The sequence below is a fragment of the Homarus americanus genome, unplaced genomic scaffold (assembly GCF_018991925.1).
Source record: "Homarus americanus isolate GMGI-L3 unplaced genomic scaffold, GMGI_Hamer_2.0 scaffold32929, whole genome shotgun sequence".
Classification (NCBI taxonomy): domain Eukaryota; kingdom Metazoa; phylum Arthropoda; class Malacostraca; order Decapoda; family Nephropidae; genus Homarus; species Homarus americanus.
The window spans coordinates 13,656,849-13,681,599 of NW_024737097.1; the positions used below are offsets into that span (position 1 = coordinate 13,656,849).

General features: G+C 39.0%; 1 protein-coding gene across 8 annotated transcripts; it reads right to left on the minus strand.

Annotated features, from left to right (window-relative positions):
• Window positions 1-2,474: 2,474 nt before the first annotated feature.
• LOC121873217 (probable ATP-dependent RNA helicase DDX23) lies at window positions 2,475-23,365 on the minus strand. 8 transcript variants are annotated; one of them, XM_042376577.1, is made up of 7 exons: window positions 23,177-23,356; window positions 22,942-22,992; window positions 17,528-17,666; window positions 16,395-16,616; window positions 11,887-11,983; window positions 9,696-9,860; window positions 2,475-4,888 (listed from the first exon to the last, which is right to left on the minus strand). In XM_042376577.1, exons 4-7 carry the CDS (start codon window positions 16,604-16,606, stop codon window positions 2,978-2,980), a joined length of 2,385 nt encoding a protein of 794 aa, XP_042232511.1. In that variant the 5' UTR covers window positions 16,607-16,616; window positions 17,528-17,666; window positions 22,942-22,992; window positions 23,177-23,356; the 3' UTR covers window positions 2,475-2,977. The 8 variants fall into 8 exon arrangements, with proteins under 8 accessions (XP_042232511.1, XP_042232512.1, XP_042232510.1 ...); XM_042376578.1 differs by having other exon boundaries at window positions 23,173-23,356; XM_042376576.1 differs by lacking the exon at window positions 22,942-22,992 and having other exon boundaries at window positions 23,289-23,365.
• Window positions 23,366-24,751: the final 1,386 nt, after the last annotated feature.

The following is a 24,751-nucleotide window of genomic DNA, read 5'->3' on the forward strand; positions in this document are numbered from 1 at the left end:
ATCACTATCCACCACAGAGGCTTGCAGGGCCTCTTTGTCAAACCTCTCAAAGTCCATATAAGTCCATATCCTCACTATCATTATCACTATCACTGACTTGGGCCAGCTGTAGTGGGTGGTGGGTGAAGAACTCGGTAATGTTTTGATGACTGGGCGACCTTGTGCGCACACTGCTTGCGCCGCTCTCCGCGTAAAAGGGTACACACACCGCGGAAAGTGAGCATTCCGTGTTCGGCAGGAGTAGCGATGAAAGCAGCGTAAAGTGGGACCCGTGCGAGGTTGACTGTATATATATATATATATATATATAGATATATATAGATATATATAGATATCTATATATATCTATATATATCTATATATATATATATAGTAAAACCTCGATTAACCCACATATATGGGGGGAAGGGGCCGACGGATAATCCGTAAGGTCGGTTAATAGTACATAAAGTCTACGGAAATAAAACATACATTTTCAAAGTACCTTTCCCTAACCTACCTCATTTAATTCCCTCTATTCATTTTTGTTCATTTGCCATTCATATTTCAATAGAATTTGTTTTAAAACATTAACCACTTTAGTAAATAAATATGAACCAGCACAGAAACCGTGAATAAAAAATGGAAAAGTCAAAGAATGTCATCACAAAAATTGTGACCAAGTCTCAGGTTGCTGATCTGACTTGCTACCTCATTTTCACACAATTGCAGGGTCTCAATTGCTTCTCTTACTATTGACAACACAACATACATATATTGTTTCTCACTCTGGATTTTGTTTTCATTTTTGCATTTATGGTTTTTATTACTACTGTATTATTATTATCATTATCATTATTAATATTATTACATTATCGCCCCCCAGGCCCCGATGTGGGTCAGTGACCTATGCCCGGGTGGGCTAATCCCTGTAAAAATTTTTTTTTTTTTTTTTTTTAGGAGTTCGGGATTGACGGTTAATCCGAAAGTCGGTTAATCGAGGTTTTATTGTATATATAAAAATAATAAAAATAACAATTAATGAATAAATAAATAAATTAACAATAAAAATCCTACACTAATAATAAACATAAAACACACTTAAACAACACTCGCCACATCATTCAGAACAAGCCTGGCCATCATCACATGTCACCTTCGAGGCTAGGGGGACTTTTGAAGGTGGAGCGGAGACATCACTCTGACTTCCACACAGCAATGAACACAAATATAAATGGTATGAAGTAAAAAGTGTATTATTATCACATGAATGTTACTAGTACAGTTTTGTTGATCCTTTCACTACTGGATGCCACTTTTAATATTTTATTTGTCTAATGCCAGATGATTATATTCAGCAGAGCCCTCATACCCAAGGGGTTAAATAACCACTGTACAGTACTTCTACAAACACTTACAATGAATGCTGATACTTGTCTGCTTGTGAAGTGGTGTAGGGGGATAGTTGGCGAGGAAAATTTGTACAATACTCCAACAGATCATCGTCAGGGTATTCCTCGTTGACTGCTGCCGTGTTGTCTGGAGTGTCTTGGAGGGTAACTAAGTCCAGGTACAACTGTTTGTGGTGTGGGAGAGACTCAGGGGAGGGGTCCTCGAGTTACTGAGTGACACTTAGTCAACCTCAGGAGACTGTCAGGTCAGAAAGTAGCCATTGTCAAAACATTAAGAAACAAAACCAAATTTTTTTCACTGGTTATATATTTATTAGATATAACACTATTCAATAAGCAACCCTTAAAAACGTTAACTTCAGTAGAAAAAGAGCCAAAAGCCACCAACCCACCTCAACCAAAATTGGACCAAAAACTCGCCCAATATGGCATGAAAACCACAAAACCAAGTAATTCTGGGGATATTGACAAAAGCTACAGAATAAAAAGATCACAGCATACAGTAAAGTATATATATCGTTGACCTCAAGGGGTAATGAAACACAGTACAACCTCGCATCTGACTTCTGATCAAGAAATTTTTTATGAATTAGACAACCTGTCATGGTTCCTCATGCTAAAGTATATTTTGTTTTGTGCGAACTCATGTTTAGCAGGGACTACTACCTGTACCGGGTATATACTGTGTTCTCACCAGTACTGAGGTGTGCAAAATGTATGAGGATTGGTAGAAATTTGTTTTATGTTCGAGTTACCCCATTCACTAATTCATACATCACATTGATACTAATGAACTGAGAACACGGATTTGGGATAAAAGAAAAGGAAATCAGCTATTGTTTGGGAGTTATATATCTAATTAAAATCAGTATAAACACCCACTCTCATTATGATACTCATTCACTCTTGTTCCTATCCAGTCTCTCACACTGTCTGCATATTGGCAGTAACTTGCCTAATGACTGCTTTAGCTATGTAAAGATTATTATACAGTGAAAGACATGATTATCAAATGTACGTCTTGAAACAACAATTGACAGACACAAGAGGGCCTCACACGAATGAGAGTTCCATAAAAAATAGTTGTAATCTAAATTCTTTAATATTTTCATTTTACATACATATTTATGCCAGTGAATAGAAAAAAAGGCAACAACACCTTATTGTGTTGGGTAAGACAGACAATACTAATGTTGCTCATTTGTATTATCATATGTTAATAAAAAAACATTTAGTCCAAACTGCATTAAAGATGAAGTGAACACTAATCACTGTTACTGTGGTAAATTATAAACTTATATAGAGAACTTCTTTAACTTTTTATATAGTCCTTGTTGTAGTGTCAGGTACTTTCTGTACTTATCTGCTCATACAAAATTTAAATACAGTATATATATAACTACAGTATAACCAAATCATAGCTTGCTTATAGAAATCTTATAGAAATATTCTTCTCATTTGTATGACTAAACATTGCCAAATCACAAGTGTTCAGTCATACTTAAAAACCACACTTCAAGTATATTTAACATCATCCTGTAGATGATTACAGTGTAAATTATGAAAGAGTCACTTTATAACTTAGATTAAGCAAATATTTTTTCCTCCCTTCGCTTCTTGGTCATAACTGTGCCAGGCTTGTGTTGGGCCTCATGATGATTAGCCAGCTCTGGGGGGCATGAAGACACTGGTGATGTTAACATTAGCTGCTTCAGCTCATAGAAGAGGTGAGAATCCTCCTTGGTCAAGAAAGATATGGCCTTTCCGTGCTTTCCGGCACGACCTGTACGACCAATTCTGTGAGTGTAATCTTCAATGTTTTTGGCCATGTCATAGTTGATAACAAGAGAAACATCCTTGATGTCAATACCACGACCAGCCACATCTGTAGCCACAAGGATATCCTTAGCTCCAGACTTAAGGTTTGCAAGAGCATGTTCTCTCTGTTCTTGGCCTTTGCCACCATGGAGAGTTGTGGCATTGTGACCCAACTTCTCTAACCCTCGGGCCAAAACATCCGCACCCTTCTTCTGATTGACGAAAATAAGCACTGGAGGTGTAATGCCTCGTTTCAAGAGATCAAGCAACTTCTTACGCTTCTCCTGTTCACTGACCATAAACACGACCTGTTCGACACGTTCCACAGGTTTTCCTATAGAACCAATATACACATAGGCAGGTCGTCTAAGGTATTGCCTGGCCATTCTTTCCACAGATGGGGGCATAGTAGCTGTAAACATAACAGTTTGCCTATATTTGTGTTTTGAAAGGAAATTTTGTAGCAACTTGTCTTCATCCTCAGCATCTTCAGTGTCTGGTTTTTCATTAGTCACTGGCATGAACTTTAAGATTTTCTGAACATCTGGCTCAAAACCCATGTCAATCATCTTGTCAGCTTCGTCAAAGACAACATATGTACACTGATTCAACACGAGGTAACGATTTTCAAGTACATCAACAAGACGGCCAGGAGTGGCAATAACAATTTCACAACCCATTCGCAACTTCATACCCTGCTCTTCACGTGACAAACCACCAATGACAGCTACTGTGCGGATTCCCAGGGGTCCTCCAAACTTTGTAGTTTCTTCTTCAATCTGTTGGGCCAACTCACGAGTTGGAGCCATAACTAGTGCATAAGGCCCCTGGTCAGCATCCTCTAATCGAGCAATTTTTGGAAGAGACTGAATCCATTCCAAAAGGGGAATGAGGAATGCTAAGGTCTTACCAGAACCTGTCTCGGCAACACCAATGATATCTCTGTTCTGTAAACCAATAGGAATAGCCTGTCTTTGAATTGGTGTTGGGTCTTGGTATCCAACACTGGCAATAATATCCAGAATAGCTTTTTTAATGTTGGACTCTGACCACCTACGGATTGGATTAGGAATGCGCCCTCCCTTAATTGCAATATTGTAATCTTCTCTGAAAATACGCCAATCACGTTCTGTCATCTGTTCCACATTCTTTTCACTCCAGTGTCGGTCATCCCATTTCTTCTTGTCTTCTTTCTTCTGCTCCTTCCTAATGCGAATCAACTCTTGGTCTTTGTCAGCCTGAGTACGACGGTGCTCAATATAATTTCCATAGAACTTTGACTGAACTTTCTTTTGTTCTTTCAAATCTAATCCACCAAAATGTCCACGTCCAAAGAAGTGAACTAGATGCTTATTTATGTACAGTTCATTGTAGTCCACTGAAGTATCTTCACCAGCATCCCAGTCAAACACAAACTTTCGGTCATTCAACCTACGAATCCTTTTCTTCTTTTTCACAATACCAAGATACCTTTCATTAACAGCATCTCGCTCAAGCTGCTTTTTCCTTTCTAACTCAATATCCTCCTTATTCTCTCTTGGTTCACGATCTCGACGGTGGCGATCGCGCTCTCGAGGATCTTCCTGTCGTAGTGCTTGCTCTAGTTCTCGTCGACCATCCTGATACATAGATTCTCTGGCTTTTCTCTCATCATCTTGTCGCTTACGCATTTCCTCAATCTATAAAGAAAACATAAGCAATGAAATTATCAACTCCAGCAATGGTAGCTACATCTTTTCTTCATTTTGAAGTTTCAAAATTTGGTGTCACTACTTCTACTATACTTACCGTTTTAGTCTAAAATGATGGATAACTGACTCTTTAGAACCCACTTTTGTTTGTTAGTACTGTACTATGGATTCTAGTATGATTGAATACATGAAGGCATGAAGAAAACACATTGACATGTTAAGAAATAAGATACAAAAATAAATTCATATGATTGTAGGTTTATCTACAGAACGAGCTGCATTTATTTCTAGAAACAAATATTACCTGTATATACAGTGGGTAATCTTTTGGACTAGTAATATGTACAATCAGATCTTCAAATTATTAGTCTAGTAAACTGTCCTAATACTGGAATAATTCATGCAAGCCCTACTTCTTATTGGGAGAATTCCCTTAAAAAGAAGGTTTCCCTTTTCCTTTGGTGTACATAAATTAATACAGTACATCAAAGTTTCACACATGCATATCTCACATGGAAATGAATACCATATTTGTAGAGTACGTATATAGAAATTAAACTTTCCTTAATTATGGGGCTTCAGTATTTACACTTCTTTATGCTAGTCTGCTATAAAGATGTCAGTGTAACACAAAAATATAACAGATATAATACAAAAAATTGTGACAATGTTTACAGGACGAAGCCAAATACACTGATGCTCGTACAGTACATAACTACACAGTGAGGTTAAGTAAGTTAAAGTCCCTAATATATCCTCTAAGCACATTTAATTAAAAAACAGTTATTACAGTAATGTATATTTAATTAATTACTATTTTTAATACAAACCCACCATATAAAAAGTTATTTAAATATACAGGTAAATCTAAACACTACACATCAGCTGGGAGGCTCAACTGCACTGGGCTATCAATATGTAAAGTACAGAATATACTGTATATTTGTACAGTGGTCCCTCGGTTAATGAAAGGTTCGATTAACGAAATTTCGGTTAACGATTTACCTCCCATAAGGATTTTCAATTCGGTTAACGAAAAAAACTTTGATTAACGAAATCCTTACGACAAACACGTTTTGTTGTGAGCATCAACTGATGAGCTAGTCTGCCAATTCAGTACTCTGTTCTATGTTTACATTCATTTCCAGTGGAGTAAATGTCAAGAAAGTTGTGCTCTTTAATATTTTTTTCATTTTTTATATTAAAATTAACAGTCATTTTAAAATTTAGTTAACATATTGATAATACAGTGATCCCTCGGTTAACGAAATTTCGGTTAACGACTTGCCTTCCATAAGATTCTTCACTTCGGTTAACGAAAAAATTTCGGTTAACGAATTCCTTACGAATTTTTCCCAACATGTTTTCGCCTGCTCACCAGCTGTAGTATTAGTCCGCCAATACAGTAATCGGTTTTAGGGCTTAAATTCGTTACCATTTGAGTAAATATCAAGAAGGTTGTACTATTCAAAAATTTTCCAAGTCTTATTTTAAAATTTTTAGTCATTTTAACAATTATTTAACATAATTGAAGTAGTGGGGTATGCTATAACGAATCTAGTCGGTTCTAGAACCTTGTTCGTTATAGGATTTATCCGTTCCAGGCCCCCCAAATACAACAACTTAACACTGAAAAATTTCTGTGCAAATTGTAAAAAATACGGTACTTTATCTTACCTTAGTGTTGTTCAGCATGCAGGACAGGAGGCAGAGGGGGAGGGGGGGAGGAGAGAATTATGGAGAAGAGGTGGAAGGAGAAGAGTCATCCTTCCTAGCCCTCTTTGGTGACTGTCTTACAGGCACTTTGTCTGTTTATTTATAATTTCTTTCTTAGTTTCAAGGGTTATTAGCTTTCTCACTCGCTTTTGACGATACATTGTTACAATTGTACACTTGTATAACAAAATAGTTATAAAAATAACACGAATTTCCACATCAAAAGACAAAATTTCAACAAGTTCACTGGTGCACTGACCACACAATGAACCAATATGGCGCCTGATGCTCTTGCTGTGAGCTGCGGTACAATGATATTCATGCGCAGGACGAAATAGTCCCGTATTCATCAGCGTTCGTTGTAGGAGTTTCGTTCGTTATAGCATTCTCAATTTTATTGGTAAAACCGTTCGTTATAGGATTATTCGTAGTAGAATCCGTTCCTACAGGGAACTAGCTTTTAGCGCGCCAAACAACCACTCAACACACCCAAAATGGCGTCAGTGTGTGTCCCTGCTCAGTGGAGGAAGCTTCTTGCTTGAGACTCTCTTGAACATAAACTATTTTTACGTTTTTACAGTACAATTATTGGTCATTCTGAAGTTTATTTTACATATTGACAATATATAATGCAGTGTTGATTTAAAGAAAATAATCTTGAATTACACCAAGTGAACTAAAATTTTATGGTGAAATGGTGACATGAAGCATGGGGTGGCTTCTCTTCCCCCCCCCAATGCATTCTCTTCTCCCTTCTCCACCAACCCCATTCTAATTCCCATCATCATCATCATCATCATCAACCAGGCACCTTCTACATGCATACCTCAAAGTAAGTGTACTTTACTGCATTTATTTTTAGTTTGTATGTAATTTTCGGTGAGCTGGAACCAATTACCCAAAATCCCATTGAAACAATGGTTTCGGTTAACGAATGACCTTCTGGAACGAATTGGGTTCGCAAATTAGGGACCACTGTACATGCAGTACAGGGTACTATTTTTTTGTACGCCCATCAGCCGCCTGACTCACCCACCGGGCGTCAGTTTGGCTTTGTTTACAGTGGAGTGAACATCGATTTTGTTGGTGTCTTGAATATTTATGCATTTTTACATTAAAATTATTGGTCATTCTGAAATTTAGTTAACATATTGATAATATATAGCGCAGTGCAGTGTTGATTTAAAGAAAATAATCTTGAATTACACCTAGTGAACTTAAAATTTTATTGGTGAAATGACTGCATCAAGCATGGGTCCCCTGAAAGGTGATTTCTCCTCCATCCCCACTTCCTTCTTTTCTCTCTTCTCCTCCACCCCCACTTCTAATTCCCATCATCATCATCAACCAGGAACCTTCTACATACACACCACAAAGTAAGTGTACTTTACTGCACTTTTTTTTTTACTTTGTATGTAGTTTTCTGTGAGCTGGAACCAATTACCCAATATCCCATTGAAACAATGGATTCGGTTAACGAATGACTCTGTGTAACGAATTGTGTTCGTTAACCGAGGGACCACTGTATTGTATTACCTTAGAAATGCGTCCTCCCTTAATTGCAATATTGTAATCTTCTCTGAAAATATGCCAATCATGCTCTGTCATCTGTTCCACATTCTTTTCACTTCAGTGTCGGCCATCCCACTTTTTAATAAAATGTGCTTAAGAGGAAATAATAAAGCAGTAATAAGTGATGCCCATCCTCAGGAGACTTCAACTTACATAAGCTCTGTGTATAGATATGTACCAGCATCAGTGTGTTGTTTGGCTTCGTCCTGTAAACATTGTCAGCTGTGGTGAGTCTAGCAAGTTTCAACATGCACCAACTACGAATGTGGTCAATAACGAACAATGTTCCCCATACTAGGTCTTACTGGCCAAGTCTGCTAATCACATCGGACAAAAAGATGTCCATTATTGGGAGTATTCCAAATTACTGTGCTAATTAATAAGAATCACATTTGTAATTGGTTCAATTTTGAGGGGTGGAGGAACACACAGGTACTCCTCGACTTACGACAACCCGGACATACGACCACCTTAGTCGTATAAAATATTTTTCAATTATGTATTTTCTAGTACCGAAACGTTTCTGTCCCATACGACAGCGCGGGCTGGGCCGCCTCGTGGTGTACAGCATCCATGCCGTAGGGCGCTCAGTTGGTATTTGGCCATCGTTGTTGCTAGTGATAGCGATGTGTACTGAAATATTTTTTGTTTCCAATTCCTTTTAAAATGGCTGGCAAGCGTAAAAGTGAGAGTTCTCGTGGTGCTGATAAGAAAAGGAGACAGTCAATTACTTTTGAGATGAAAATGAAAATAATAATGCAATATGAAAATGGAAAAACAGTAGCAACTATTTCACGTGACCTTGGCTTCTCTCACTCGACGATATCAAAAATTTTGAAGGCCAAGGCAGAGGCATTTGCTACTATTAATAAAGGGATGCAAATGTTTGAAGAAATGAATAAAAATGTTGAGAGTTTTGCAAAAGTTGACAGAATGAGCCAGATGCACTTGCTTGCTACAGGGAGATTTACAATGAAAAGGAAAGGCAAACTGTGCAGTCTAAATTGGACATATATTTTAAGAAGTCTCCCCTACTGCTGTCTCCTCATGCCCCACCACTGCTGCCTCTTCACTCCCTGAAGATGATCCAATACCTTTAACAAGCAAGTATGTTAGCCTGTCTGAAGAAAGCAAAATTGATGACCCACCCAGCCCTGTCTCCTACTCTGCTTCATCCAATTAATGTAGTCTCCATGTTTAATTAAAAAACTATTGAGGCCCTGTGTGCATTCAGCTGACTACATTAAAGGTAAGTGCACCGTAACACTTTATTCATTTTTCATTATTGATTACTTTTACTGTACCGTATTTCATTTTAGAATTTCTATGTATTATTTTTGCATTTTCGACTTACGACCTGGTTTTCGGTCCGGAACCCCATCGTAAGTCGGGGACTGACTGCATGCAATTCATACGTGTAGGTTACTTTTCATTGTGGAAATCGCGTTCATTACTTTTTAACCTAAACAATAATACTCAAACATATATGTTACATTTTTTGTAATACCTGATCTTGCCTCCTCTTGAGAGCTTCTGTCTCCCTCTCTGCCTTGGTCAAGAACTTTGGACGGCTGAGAGCTTCCTCTTCTGCTCTCTTTCTTGCCACCATTTCTTCCAAGGACAGTGGCTCCTTCTTCGCTTTCTTCTCTTTCATTTCCCTTTGCTCCTCCAGCTGCAAATAGTAATTATGTACATGTATTTTAGAGAAAGAGAGAGAGAGGGATTTCCCATTAAATACACTCTCTCCCTTCATTAAGTCACTCTCACTGTTGTACTGTGTTCTGCTCTGATATTTTCCTTTTCAACAAGGCCCTAAATATCTATTTTGATTATCAGATGCCCCATACAGTAATCTCAGCAATAAGTCCTTACCCATAAACTACTCCAATTATTTGACTTCTCTATTGTTCCTTCTTGAATGCCCCCCCCCCCTCACTTTTAGAACAATCTTCTATGGTTTTCTCCCCTTACTCCTACCATAATACCCCAGATTTATTCATTTGTTTTAAAAATCTGTTTTCCTTTTTATTTCCCCAATACCTCAGTAAACCCTACTCAGATCTGCCCCATACTTCTTTCACTTCACTTCTTAATTCTGTATTTCTCACTTTCTGAATTATATTTACCAAACATACCGCCCTAAATGATTTTTTTTTTTTAACAGGGAATAGCCCACCTGGGCACAGGTCATCGACCCACAATGGGGCCTAGGGGGCAAAAAAATAAGAGTAAAAGGAAATTAAATAGAAAAGAAAAAGTTTATATTAATCTACACCACAAAGATGCCCAAAAACCAGCTTTTTGAAGTGAGATAGATTGTATGAGCATGGAAACACAGAAGAAGGCAGAACATTCCACAGTTTGGCTGTGTGAGGAAAGAAGGATGCACTACAGTAGAACGTCAATTTAAAGCGAATCAATTTTAAATTATTGATTTTAGGCGACACCCACAATTACGGACACCGTATCAATTTAAAGCGAATCTTTCCTATTTTACGTGAGTCAAATCTGGCATGTCATATGGAAATACACACCATTTTAAGTTTCGCACCTTATGTTTCCCGCCAGACGCCTCTCTGGGCATGCTACAAGGCTGCCCGCCACCCTCCCACATCCTCAGTTCTCGCGCTGACGCTCTCGTAAACAGACATACTGCATCTACAGAGGATGACTTGCCTAACTAAAGGTGGGTGAAAATCTATTTTTTGATAGCATAAAGTAACGAAAAACTAAGTTGAGAGGAAAGTGAAAGTGAGTGGTAGGGATGGAGTGAGCCAGACGAGAGGCGGGCAGTGTGCGGCGCCAGCGCGATCACTCTCTCACATCGGCTGATCACTAGTAAACAGACCATTTCGCATCCCTTAATTTTAGCCGTGTTGATTTATGAGTTCTTGCTGCAAATATATATCACTACGCCATATATTTTTCTCAGATTTATTAGTTAATAAAAGTCTTTTTAGTATTTTGTGTTTCTCTCAAGTAACAAACTTAATTATTCCATTGAAACAACACTTCGATTTAAAGCGACCTCTCTTGGAACGTATCTCGCATTATATAGATGTTCTACTTAATGGGTTATTCTAGTGTGACCAACATCCACAGAGAAAATGTGGGCATAGCGGGCAAAACAAGTGTTATGAGCCCACAGCCTTGCCGGCGGTACAAAGGATGCCTGTAAAAGAGAAAGCGTGAAGCAACATTGCAGCGAAGAGAAAGGGAAGAAAGATTATCAACTAAAGGAGGAGAGTTAATAAGACGAAATGCCTTTGATTCTACCCTATTTAACAGTAGGACAGAAGAGGAGCCACCCCAGATGAGAGCAGTACTCCATACTTCAATATTTACACAATAACCTTGTAATTGAAAAAATATACAAGTATTATAACAATGGAAAACAATGGAAAGTACAGTGCACCCTGGGGTGGGAACCTGTCAACTTGCTGCTACAGTACTTGAGTAGCCTAAGTTCCCAGAGCCACACTTGAGTTAATGAAAAAGTTGTTATTTTCAAGTTCTTAAAAGCATGTTAAAGATTCTAAGGACATTTAATTAGCTCTGTTAGTTCTATGATAACTGCAGGAAAGATCTTTGACGAGCTTATTGTGATGCAACATATGACTACTTCCTGCTCAGTCCAGTTTGTATATAAGTTGAGAAATACAGGTTGCTATTTTCTATAAAAAGAAACTTGCACATACCTCTTCCAGCTTTAGTTCTTCCTTTCCCTTCATCTCTGGTTTTCTCTTGTCTGGGCGCTCCCTCTCACGTTCCCGCTCTCTCTCACGACCCTTCTCCCTAACAAGATAAACACAATGTAAATATTACAACAACTTTCTGGAAATAACTTACAAACTTTTTTCTTGTACTTTACATCTGCTGTATGTACAGAGAAGCTCTCAAGGAACTTATTATGTACTCAAGAATACTGCAAGTCCATAGTATAACTTTGACTTTACACCACATGCTGATGAATACAAGATGACTACAAATCATTGCAAAAGTCGACCATCGTTTGCCTTTGGAAGAATGAGAGGAAAATATTGAATACAATACAGGTAAATATAAAGGGATTAACAGTATCACTGAAATATGATACATGCCTCACTTCATCGTGTATGTCACAACACATGAAATAAATATGAAACATCCACATACAAAATACAGTAAGTCCTCATAAAACGTCGCCTTGCTTAATGTTTTTTCGACACTAAGTCGCTACTCTTTAGATACCAATAATTCGCTTAACGTCCCGATGACTCAATTAAATGTCGTTTTTGCGCTGTCATGGACTACTTTTTACGGCGCATCACCCTGTCTTGTCTGGCCGCGCTACCTCTCACTAGCGGACCGTCACAGCGTCCTCAAGCGACGCCAAGCCAGTCTCCGTTACGCTTCCACATCAATCTTGTGCGCTTAAGTGTTTTTGCTCTAAATACTGTACTCTAACCATTCAAAATGGCTTCAAAGCGCCCATCAAGTGCTACTGATTCTAGTGTTGTGAAGAAGCAACATAAGACCATTAGCCTTGCTACGAAAATGGAGGTTTTAAACCGGGAGGAGGAGCCACCCGCCGGGTCTCAGTGACTCGCCACCCTCCTCCTCGGCTCCACTACCCACCACACACTCGCTCCACCACCTCCGTCATCAGTAAATACAATACAAAATTATTTAGTTTATATATATAGTCTAGTTTTACGCGGTCAATTAAACCCACGGAGGTCCACGTATAACGCGAAACGCGTAAACTAAATAACAGAACATGTGGGATTAATTGAAATAGAGACTGGGCCGACCGCCAGACTACCCTTTTTCCGACACAATACGTATGTTGTAGTAAAAATAACATCTTAATTTTATGATGGTATGCACACACAATTGATATTTAAGAGAAATATCAATAATATTAGGTTTTTTAACACTTACGTTAGTAGAAGAGATGGCTGGGCACACAGCAGAGGGCAGATTAGTGGCCCTCAGGTGTATCACTTGTATCACCTGTATCACAATCCACCCCAGAAGCAAGCAGGGCCTCGGCGTCAAACCCCTCAAAGTCCATATCGTCACTATCACTGACTTGGGCTGGTTGTGGCTGTGGTGGGTTGTGGGTGAAGAACTCGGTTATGTTTCGTTGATGGCTAGCATTGATGTGGTCGTGATACATCTGGACATACGGCTCCATAAATTTCGACAGAAGGTTATTAGACACTTCATAGCGATGATTGACCGGGTCTTTGGCAAGGACGAGCGTGATTTTCTCCGCAATCTCGATGACCTCCTTCACATAACCATGGCTTGTGCCAGGTAGTTCAAGGTTTCTCGGGGGTGGTGGGGGTCCAACGGAAGCCATTTTTGAGCAGATTAGCGGGCACGAGGGAGCACTGTATACGCGGAGACGGAAGACAATGGGACTGACGCTTCTAAGTTCAGCGACTTATCCCCTCTGGTGGCAGGGCACGCCAAGTAAAATTAGACCAATCACAGCTCTCGGCAGAGGGGATATGTGGGTGGTAAGGATGTGTGGCCCAATCACAGTCCGAAACGTCATCGTCACGAGTCTGACGTCAGTGGTGACGTAAGAGCGTCCTAGTGCGCAGCCTTGCCCGCGCTGCTTCCCGCGTAAATTCAGGAATGTACCACGTGAATAATTATTTGTGCGTCTGGACAGGTGCCGTAAACGACCAACCACGTATAAAATATCCGCGTAAACCGAGAAATAAAAAAGAATATATATATATATATATATATATATATATATATATATATATATATATATTCTACGTGGAAGGTTAAGGCACAAATTGGGCTGTGACTTTACTTTTAGCACAAATCGTTTTACCCTCAAGATAGGGATAAATTTTGATCAGAAATATTTAGTCACAATTCTAACGGCATCTGGAACCCTTAGGCGACAGCTGTCACATAGCAGCAACCGCTCAGTCTTTGTTTAAGTTGCGTGGGTGGAGGTTATTGTACCCATGTGAGCGCCACGTGCCGTGATTTTACGCCTGAGTTACAGTGCTTTATCGTGTGATTTCTGGGTCTTTAAGATGTCCAGGAGAGTTACTAAGCGTGAGGATATTGCACAGGTGATTGGTTTATACAAGGCTAATCATAAAGTTACTGAAATAGTTGAATTAACCGGTGTGTGCCGCCGGTCAGTGTACCGATTCATCTCGGAGTTTGAGGCAAACAGCCAGGAAGAGTTGCCTACCCCTAAACCCAAGTCTGGGCGACCACGGCTTACGTCTCCTAGAACCAGGAAGGTGATTGCTAGGCAAGTTAATGCTAATCCTAAGCTCACGGCCCGGGAATTAAAGCAAGCTAACCCCGGACTCCTTGGTCACGTCTCCTTAAGGTCGGTGCAGCAGCTTCTTCATGACGATCTCGGTTATCACGCCTACCGCCCACGCCGTAAGCCCCTGCTGACTGCTGCCCAGAAGAAGAAGAGGATCACTTTTGCGAAGAAGTACAGTGTTTGGTCCCTTCAGGATTGGAGGAACGTCCTTTGGAGTGATGAAGCCACGTTTACAGTGAGTGGTTGTGGTCACGATCGGGTGTACCGCCGGCCAGACTCTGACCCGCTCGACCCCAGGTACACCGTCAAGACGGTCAAGCATCCTGATTCAGTGATGGTATGGGGTTGTTTCACTTATTACGGTGTTGGTGAGTTGGTTGTGCTTGAAAAAACATTAAAGTTAACCAGGGTGTGTACCTCGAGCTTCTCTGTGACGTTCTGCCTGACTCGTTTGAGAAAACACGCGCCGTCGTGTTCATGCAGGACGGTGCTCCCTGCCACACAGCCAAGTCGGTTACTCAGTGGTTGGAGGATTGCCAGGTTTCATATTTTAAGGACTGGCCTGGCAATTCCCCCGACATCAACCCTATTGAGAACCTTTGGGGGCTCATGAAACGTCGCCTACGTGACCTCGACACCTCGTCCGTCCCCAAGCTCACCACAGCAATTAAGCAACTGTGGGCCAATTTCACCCCACAGCACCTGCAAAACCTTGCAGACAGTGTTCCACAACGACTGAAAGAGGTGCTGAAGAGGAAGGGAAACACAACAAAATACTAAGAGGGGCGGGTGAGTGTTATTTTCATTTTTTTATTGCCTAACCATGATTTTTTTTATTTTTTCCCCATGGTGTGCCTTAACCTTCCGCGTAGACTGTATATATATATATATATATATATATATATATATATATATATATATATATATATATATATATATATATATATATATATATATATATATATATATATATATATATATATACACTATTTTCTATAAAAATGGCATTGAATTTCTGTATATGTAATGTATTTCATAGGCCAAAGGGAGGCTCAGGAACGTAACTCCCGTATTTTATCCATTTCTTATGGGGAAAATTGATCCACTTAAAGTTGTTTCATATAACATCGCGTTTTCAGGAACGTAACCTCAACATTAAGCGAGGACTTACTGTATATGTCTACTGTTCTACAAGAAGGTTGAATTATCTCAGACCTACCACACATACGGATAATGACTCGTCATACTCAGAGCATAGAGTACAGCTACATTGTACAATTCTGTTGAAGAGTGAAAAGTATAAGTGGACCCCTGTTAGGGGCAGTGTGGATACAACTCACTGTACACTAAGCCTTCAGTTCATATGGAGGCAATGTGGACAGCACTGCATTTTGACTGCCTCCACTTCCCTAATTGTAAAAAGAGGTACCCATTAACAGCTGAGTGAACTGGGGGGTTGCCTGGATGTGAATCAGCAACTATTGGGACAGAAGGTAACACTGCATCCACTCACCCACTGCACCACTACTAATTAGTACATATGTACTATACTGTACAACACTATTGCAGCTACAAGTGCAGTATATGTTATCACAGTTGAGTACAAGAACACTATTTAAGTGAAGAGTACAAGTGTATCATACAGCACTCAAGCATAGTACATAACATAAGTGATGAGTTAAAGTGTTTATGAAACACTACTCTTGAGGGGTTGCAGCAGCCTAGTGAAGAAAAAGCTTGTCTTCTGTTTGGGTTCATGGTTGGAGAATCCCTAGTCAACCAACGGTGAATGGGTACATACTTAAATTTAGTGGGGAGGTGAAGTCACTGCTGGCCAAATTGACTGACTCCTTGTATTGTATACACATTCCTTCTAACTGTCTATAGGGACCAATGTCATTCAAATCTTACCTCTCTCTGTTACGGTCTCTATCCCTCTCATAATCTCTGTCTCTCTCTTTCTCACGCTCTCTGTAGTGTTCCCGGTCTTTATCCCTCTCTTCTCGTTCTCTGTCTCTTTCTCTCTCTCTATCTCCTCTCTCTCGTTCTCTGTCTCTCCTCTCCTTTTCCTTTCTTTCTTTCCTTTCACGGCGATGTGACCTTAATCCTGTGTCTTCATCCATGATGGATTATCTGGAAGATAAAATGTTTTAGTTAAAATAAAATGAAAAGCTAAGAAAGGTTAATAATGCTTGGATCAGACTCTCCAACAGATAAGGATACCAATAAAAAAAAAGGGTGGACACAGACAGACAGATAGATAAGAGAAATAGACATATAGAGTTACCAAAGGTTTATCTAAAGCTACTCCTGTAAAAGGTACTGTTCTGAATACCTGACCAAAAATATATAACTGTCTTAAATATCCAAATGTTTAGACAATGCAATCTCACATTCACATTCTTAACTAGTTCAACTAGCTATACCATAGTAGCAAAGTTGATAAAACTACACACTCCATCCTGTTCCAGTAAGCAATCTGTATGGAGACATTTTCACAAGCAGTATACTTTTGGAAAGGCAATAGAGTAGAGTAGAGTACCTGTACTACTTTACACCAGGGTCCATACTCAACAAGTGGTTTTGAGATGTTGTTTAAAGAAAATTAATTACTTCAACATATATACAGTAACCAGATCCCAGAGAATATGTGAAAAATTCACTTTAAATTTATTTAAGGAACAGCTATAGTACACTACTTTAGTATGCCACGACTTCTGCACCTCCAGCAAATTGACAAGAACCATCATTCAATTATGTTTGATGCTAGGACGAATGAGCCACTGGGTACTGCCCAACTTTAGAATACTGTACAATACTCATACAGTTGTGATAATTCACGGGTTTGGTAGCATAAGACAACATGAATTATCAAATTGCATATTATAGTTTAATTTACTAAGTGGAAATAATTACAGGTACTGTACTGTAGTTAGGTTTCAGAGGCCCAAAAATCTGCATACAGTACAGCATTTTGTTCCAAAACTACTTTAATATACACTAAATACTGTACATAATACATAAAAAAATACAGTCGCACATACCGGTAGATATTGTACAGTGCAGTAGTTCTATTTTACGTAAACAGCTCCTTCCCTTCTCATAATTAGCTTCTGGGTGACACCATTATACCAACATTGAGACAGACATAGGCACAGGCTGGATGGCTGGTCAGCTGTTTGCCTATGTAAACAAAGCACCAGGAATTAAATTCTCGGTGCTGCTATAGTATGTGGTCTACCGGGATATTTACACTGTAGCGTCTATTAACCCAACCTAACCTAGGTTAGGTTAATGGATGCTACATAGTAATTATCCTAACCTAATTTAGGTTAGGTTAATGGATGCTACAGTGTAAATATTCTGGTAGACACAACTCCAATTCGGTAAACCGCATACTATTTATAGTAGCACCCAATTCTCCACCCATCTCCTCCCAAAGTTGTGGACTGAATTTCAAACTTTTGGTATCTATAGATAGGTCAGATGTAACCATCTTTATGTCCATTACTGGTACATATTTGGCATGAAACAATTCTATTTCATATTACTACAGTAATTTAACATTTTAGCCTTAAGTTTGATTTGGTTGGCCTTGCAATATGGTTAAAGTTTCATGCAAATTGGTAAGAAACACTTAGTATAAATAAGAGTTCATTAGATTTCATGTGGACTTTCTTTTTTAATAAACATCCAAATAACTTCATATTTGAGAATGATTAACAATATAACTATAGACCTATATAATTCATAAATAGTTTAGATAAATCCATTAGTTATGATTTTAATTCCACATTTTCCCTCTGCTAAGAAGCCCTGTTCACCTTTAGTGGGGTCAATATGGACAGAGTAGGAAGGGCCATAACTCAACAATTATGCATTTTCTCAAACTGTCATGAAAAACTACATTAACCAATGTGGTTTTTCTTGCCTAAATCATTTGCTGGTGTTTGCAGAATAATGGCCAGTGTGGGTAAATAGCTGAAAATAAAGGTAAGGCCTTAGAATGCAAAACATGTAAGTGCTGGTATCACATTAATTAACTGAAAATATTTCAGAGCCTGCACAGTAAAGTATACAGTACATACACATATTATGGTGAAACTGGGTTTTTTACAAAATAAAAACTCAGAATTGTTCTTGCTGCAGCTGCCTAACTACACACCTGTTACACAAAAATTTCCTCAATCCAGAAATTTACCAAAACAAGTTTCACCTTTAACAACAGGAAATTATTCCCCTAATACACTAAAACTATCAAATTCTGGCCATAAAATCCCATCAAATGTGTGAGGGAAGTAAATGAAGATGATAACAGTGAAGAGTGGTCACCTTCCCCCTCCATGCCAAAAAAATAAATAGCTGTTTTCCTATTATGAATCCGTCACCCTCAACAAAAACTGATATTTTTCTGACTGGGGTTAAGATTCAATAGTGGACACGGTGGAACTTTAGAGTGATTTTTATGCAGGGAGATAGGGCAAAAAACAAAGTGGTTATTTGGCCAAGGGTTGCCAGGTAAAATAACCATCAGCTATTTAACCAGGACACACAGGGATTGTGTATGATTTTACTATGATTTTAATTGGATTCTGATCAGGATGACTGTGGGCATTACACCAGTCATTATCCAGCACTATTATTTAAATGTTGACTGCTTTATCACTATCATATTTAATAGTCTTCTGATATTCCGAGATGTCCCATTTCTCTCATGAACATATATAAAGTAGGTTAGGTGAGGTCAGATCAACAATTTTTGAGGTCTGTATCTGATACCTAAACTTAATCTGAATTTATCTTCCTTGTAGTGTATCCTTAATTTTGCATGTACAGTATTATTTCTATTGATCAGTTTTTTCTAATACATGGAAGTTTGAAATTATCAATAAAATAATATACAGGTACTCCCTGAATTACGACGGGGTTAGGGACCGACATACAGGTCGTAAGTCGAAATGGTCGTAAGTCGGAAATGCTTAAATAACACACAGAAAATCTAAAATGGATGTCTCTTTTTCTTCTCAGCACCACAAAACTCTCAATTTTAAGCTTGCCAGCCAATTTAAAGTGAATTACAGATGAAAATTTTGTCTGTGTACTGACTTTGGGACTAAATACATAATTTAACCAAATTTTGGTACGACTGAGGCAGGTCGTAAGTGCGGGTGGACGTAAGTCGAGTAAGTCGTATATGAAAAATTTTCTGTGGCTAGTAGTACTTAGTAGTTTTATTTTAGATCCCAGTCAAATACCTACTTTACTCTATAGCATTTTCCTCACAAATTCATATTTTTCAAATTATTTTACCTTTTCAATTTTACCTAAGAAATTGCAGGATTTAAGTTCGTGGGATATATTTTTAACTTCATACTCATTTGAATTAAAATTTGTCAGTGGCAAGATGTCTTCCACATGTGAAGGGTGTTCCCGGTCAGAATGGCAAACCATTCATGTCACTTTTAAAATAATGCTACTGCTCCCTAAAGTGTCCAAAATGTGGTGCAGACTGCCATTATTGTTAAGTTAAACACATCTGGGGTAAAGGTGGAGGAGACGGTTAGCACCCAAACACGTTTATATATTTTGTTCATATTCTCCAGTTGTTCTTTGGATGACACTGAGTAATAAAATCAAAAGACAACATTGTTATACTATTTGTTTTTTTCTTTTTAGTCTATCCTTCAATCATAAATTACTTGGTAGTGGGCAGGGCATGAAAGAAGAGGGAAGTAATGGGGTAAAAACACTGCAAACACTGACCATATGGTAGTAATTTCATGTCTCTACAAGCTTTGTAGGCAAAGAAATAAATTATTTGCCATAATTATGGTGCCGTCGGATATCCCGTGCCAACCATGTTGTGGGTCACATCGTCTGTTATACAGGAGAATCCACGATCTTTGTTTACATGGTCAAGAAATTAACGAATTATATTGGATTGAACTCGTTCATTTTCTCTAGAGATGTTGTTTGGGTGATAGCAAAAAGATTGAAATGACAATGCACAGGTTAGAAGGTTAGGTGAGCTTAGGTAGGTTCTAATTTTCTTACTTAGTATCACCTAAACAAAATCAGAAAACTGGTGCAATTCCATAAAATCCTTCTGGTGTTAACCGTCTACTCCACCATTATCCACATCTGGTAATGCAAGAGAAGCCACAAAACTGCCAAGACAATGAAATCTGCACTTTGTGGCTTTTCAGTTTTTGTATATTGAAACATCAAAAGCACTTGGTTGGACAAGTTGCACATTTCTTGGTTAATATTTATGACTAACCCACAGACGAGTTATTTTTATCAGTGAGTTCTGATATGATAGTCATTTCTTGAGCAAATGTTTCGTTTTGTAGATAATTAGGTGCCTAGGCGCGCACTACTTTGTCTTTCTGGCGGTAATGAGTCTGCGCTCTGCTGCGGCGCTTCTTCCCGCGCCCATGGCACTTTCATTTTCAGCATGATGTGTGAAGGCTGTCGCCATTCTGATATGGACGTAATTTGCGAATCTAGGGATAAAGACGAGACCCTTCAATTGTTCAAAGACCAAGGCTTTGTTCTTTTCAATAGAGACTGTCCACACAGCGGGAATCCCTGTGCTTTCAGACTGGAAAGAAATTTGTTCCAATGGAATGAGAAAATTATCAACACTTCCTCAATGCCATGGCTCGAAGTTTCCTGCCATCACAATAAATCACTCCGCCGCCTGGGCTGCATAAGCGCCAATATGGCAGCATGGTCTCATGTCCAGAAAAAGCCTCAAATTACACTCTATCATTGTAAGTTCTTTCTGTTTAATATACCGGGGGGTCCAGGTCCGGGGGGCAGAGCCCCCGGTATGGAAGTTAGGTAAGGTTACATAGGTTTGTTTGGCTATGTTAATTAGGTCTGTTTTTCATACCCACAAAGGTTAAGTTACGTTTATTTTAGAAATAACCATTTTTTTAACACATTTGCACTATAAAAAAAAAGTGAAAATCTGGCATTTTCAAAAAAAATTCTATCAATTTTGGCTGCAGGTTAGTCATAAATAATTACCCATTTCTTAACCCTCTAAGCCTCGCACGAAGCCATTGTGCTGTCAAACATAAAAGACGAAACACTTACGCTCTGCCTCGCAACGCCAACGTGGCGTCCAATGGGCTATATTATCAAATAACTCAAAAACAATTCAGTAAAACTGACTGAAATTTGGACGCCATTTGACAGACGTCATTTTCTTTGTGGGCTTTATCACCTTCCCCGAGATGGTCTTGGTCATCGTGTGCGTGGCAGCACAACATGAAGCCAGTGTCGCTCTGGCCATTAGAGCGAGAGGAGGGTGCGCCGCTCGGCCCTTTAATTATTCCATGAGTTTTTGTGTTATATTATTTTTCCTTGTACCACCATATTCTACATGCTTTGTTATTTATTTTGGTATACAGTACATATCAATGAACACCATAATACAAGGAAAATGGGAATGGAAATAGAGATGTTACTATACACTTTCCTACTTTTTCAACTTATACTCGAAAAAAGTGGCTAAATTTCAAGAATTTTCACTTTTTTAGGGTTTCATACAATTTTATGCTATAAGAGACCCCATTACATTTAATAAAACAATTTCATGGCAGTGAAATGAGCCCTGAAATAAAGAAGAAAAAAAATATGCAACTATTTTTCCGCAAAAACCTCTGAAGCTGAGTATAATTTTCCATGCACGTATGTGTCTCAGGCTCAGAGGCTGGAGAAGGTGAAGTTAGGGCAGGTTAGATTAGGTAAATTTTTGGTGTTTTTACCTCACAGTTTCCTTCTACTTCAAAACCCTAACCACTTCTAGAGACTCCATAACTGCTCATATCCGACAGAAATGAAGGTTAGCCAATTTTAGTTAGTTTCGGTATTATTGCTTTTAATTGAACCATAACTTTTTTTCTTTAATATACCTATCATGTACAGTAGTTCAGACAAATTTAAAACACTTTTCTTCTATGATATTTTTTGTCGGAAATTACTCGTTTTTTATTTAGCCCCCTATAACAATACTGGGGAAGTGCGTGGGAATTTGGGGCTTTGGGCGAGGGAGAGAAAAAAAAACGAGTGATTTGTGGATTATACAATACAACCAAACTAAACCTTACCTAACCACCTAACCGAGCCCTGGCCAGGGGATAGGGCCATATGCTAGGTAACAACCCAGAGTTGTTTGGTCAGCCTCCAGCCATTACAGTATTTCTTACCTTACTCCGAGTCAGGGACAGGTGCTCTGATTTTATTCTTTTAAAATTCAATAACTTCATTATTATAAATTTGTGATGGAAGTGTATAAAAGAAATTGATAATAGAAAAAAAATAGCTCGATTAAGTGAAGTGAATTTCCGGAATTCTTTGGTTGCTGTAATCTGCACAAATACCATTTCATTGGTTAAAATACTCGAAAAATAAAAATTTCCTTTATTCATTGTAATAATCTCCTGACCTGTGTGGTGGTGAAGTTCCAGAGGCCCTCTTCACCGGGTCTCGATATCAGCTGTACAGAAAGTTTATTATGAAAAGTTAAACTCATGTGAAGAAAGAATGGAGATTTAAAGTATAACAGTTCTAATTCACAACACCACAAAACTATAACACACCTAGTTAGGAAAATTTGAATTGTGGTCCATAGTAAACAAAAAATTTCTTATCACTTTGTTGAACCAAATTTACGTACTTACTACTGTCTACTGCCTCTCCTTCACAACTATTCCATAACCATTACATATAAATGAAATTATCGGTGAGTGGTTTTCTTTATTACGTTAATCTGAGAGTTAATATATACTGTACCTGTTCAAGCTCCCTCTAGTACACCATGAACGTTTGTTGACGACTGATAGGCTTTTGTTCTGAGTAAGTCTAACAAGAAAAATTAAATAACCGAAAAAAAATAATTGTGTATCAAAGTTTAAATCATAGACGTTTCTACAGTATTCGAATAATTACGAATTTTTATTCTTAGATTTTAATTTCCGCGAAATTGAATCGAAAAAAAAATGGCAGCCGTAATAATCTAGATAATAACAATCAAGATGACATAAGACATGCAATGACAATGAAACTTAATAAAAGATTGAATGATTGTGCGAAGACACTTAGCGATGGAAAACTCCTTGCCAAACTAAGTGCAGGAGATGTTGTGGCACAAGAACTGAAGTATCACCCTCGCTGCCTGGCAGACCTGTACAACCGAGAAAGAACACACCGAAATGCTCATGAGCAAGAAGAAGCACAAGAGCTTCAGCCGAACAAGGACACATACCCAACTGCTTTCTCTGAACTGGTCACTTACATCACTCAGATGAAAGCTTCTAGTGAAGATACTGAACCACCCATTTTCAGACTTGCTGACTTGGTCACACTCTACAGACAGAGACTTGAGCAGCTGGGTGTTGGATCGCCCGATGTTCATGCTACTCGACTGAAGGACCAGCTGCTTTTTCACATCCCCCAGCTGCAAGCTCACCATCAAGGAAGAGATATCCTACTGGTCTTTGAGAAGGATGTTGGCTCAATCCTGGCACAAGCAAGCAAATACGGTGACGCCATCCATCTGGCCAAGGTTGCTGGGATGATACGACGGGACATGCTTCAGCACAAGTCACACTTCAGCAGTACATTTCATGAAGGATGCATTGAACAGGCTGTTCCACCATCACTGCTTCAATTTGTATACATGATCTAACATGGTGCAGATATCAAATCCCAACTCCAGCATGGCGCATCGAAGTCTGACCTTGCTATGTCACAGCTCTTACAGTACAACTGCTTTGCCAACTACAAGGTAGGAACACAAATCCACAGACACTCCAAGGACCATGAGACACCTTTTGCTATCTATGTCGGCCTGTCTGTGTTTGCTAAGACAAGAAAGAGGCAGCTCATCGACATGCTGCATGAAAATGGGGTCAGCATTTCATATGACAGAGTTCTACAATTATCAGCCCAGCTAGGAGAAGCAGTTGTATGCCAGTACGTGGAAGATGGAGTGGTGTGTCCACCAATCTTGAGGAAGAAGTTGTTCACGACTTCAGCAGTGGACAACATTGACCACAACCCCACTGCGACTACGGCCAAAACGTCCTTCCATGGGACCAGTGTGTCCATCTTCCAACATCCAAGCCCTGAGCAGGCTGGTGAGGAGCGTGAGCCACTCAGACGGAATGCAGATACGATGGTCAAGAAAGTTCCTGAGCTTCCAGAGGCATTCACCAATGTCCGACCAGCTAATATTATGAATAATCCCAATCCTC

Bases quoted from the DNA above. Each gene is read 5' to 3' on its own strand.
- LOC121873217 (XM_042376576.1), bottom strand. From the start codon at position 16,606: ATGGATGAAGACACAGGATTAAGGTCACATCGCCGTGAAAGGAAAGAA. The intron at 11,984-16,394 runs GTAAGATTTGAA...TTATCTTGTTAG, and splicing joins AGAGACCGTAACAGAGAGAG to GGAGAAGGGTCGTGAGAGAG. The intron at 4,889-9,695 runs GTATTACAAAAA...TTTTCTTTATAG, and splicing joins TCAAGAGGAGGCAAGATCAG to ATTGAGGAAATGCGTAAGCG.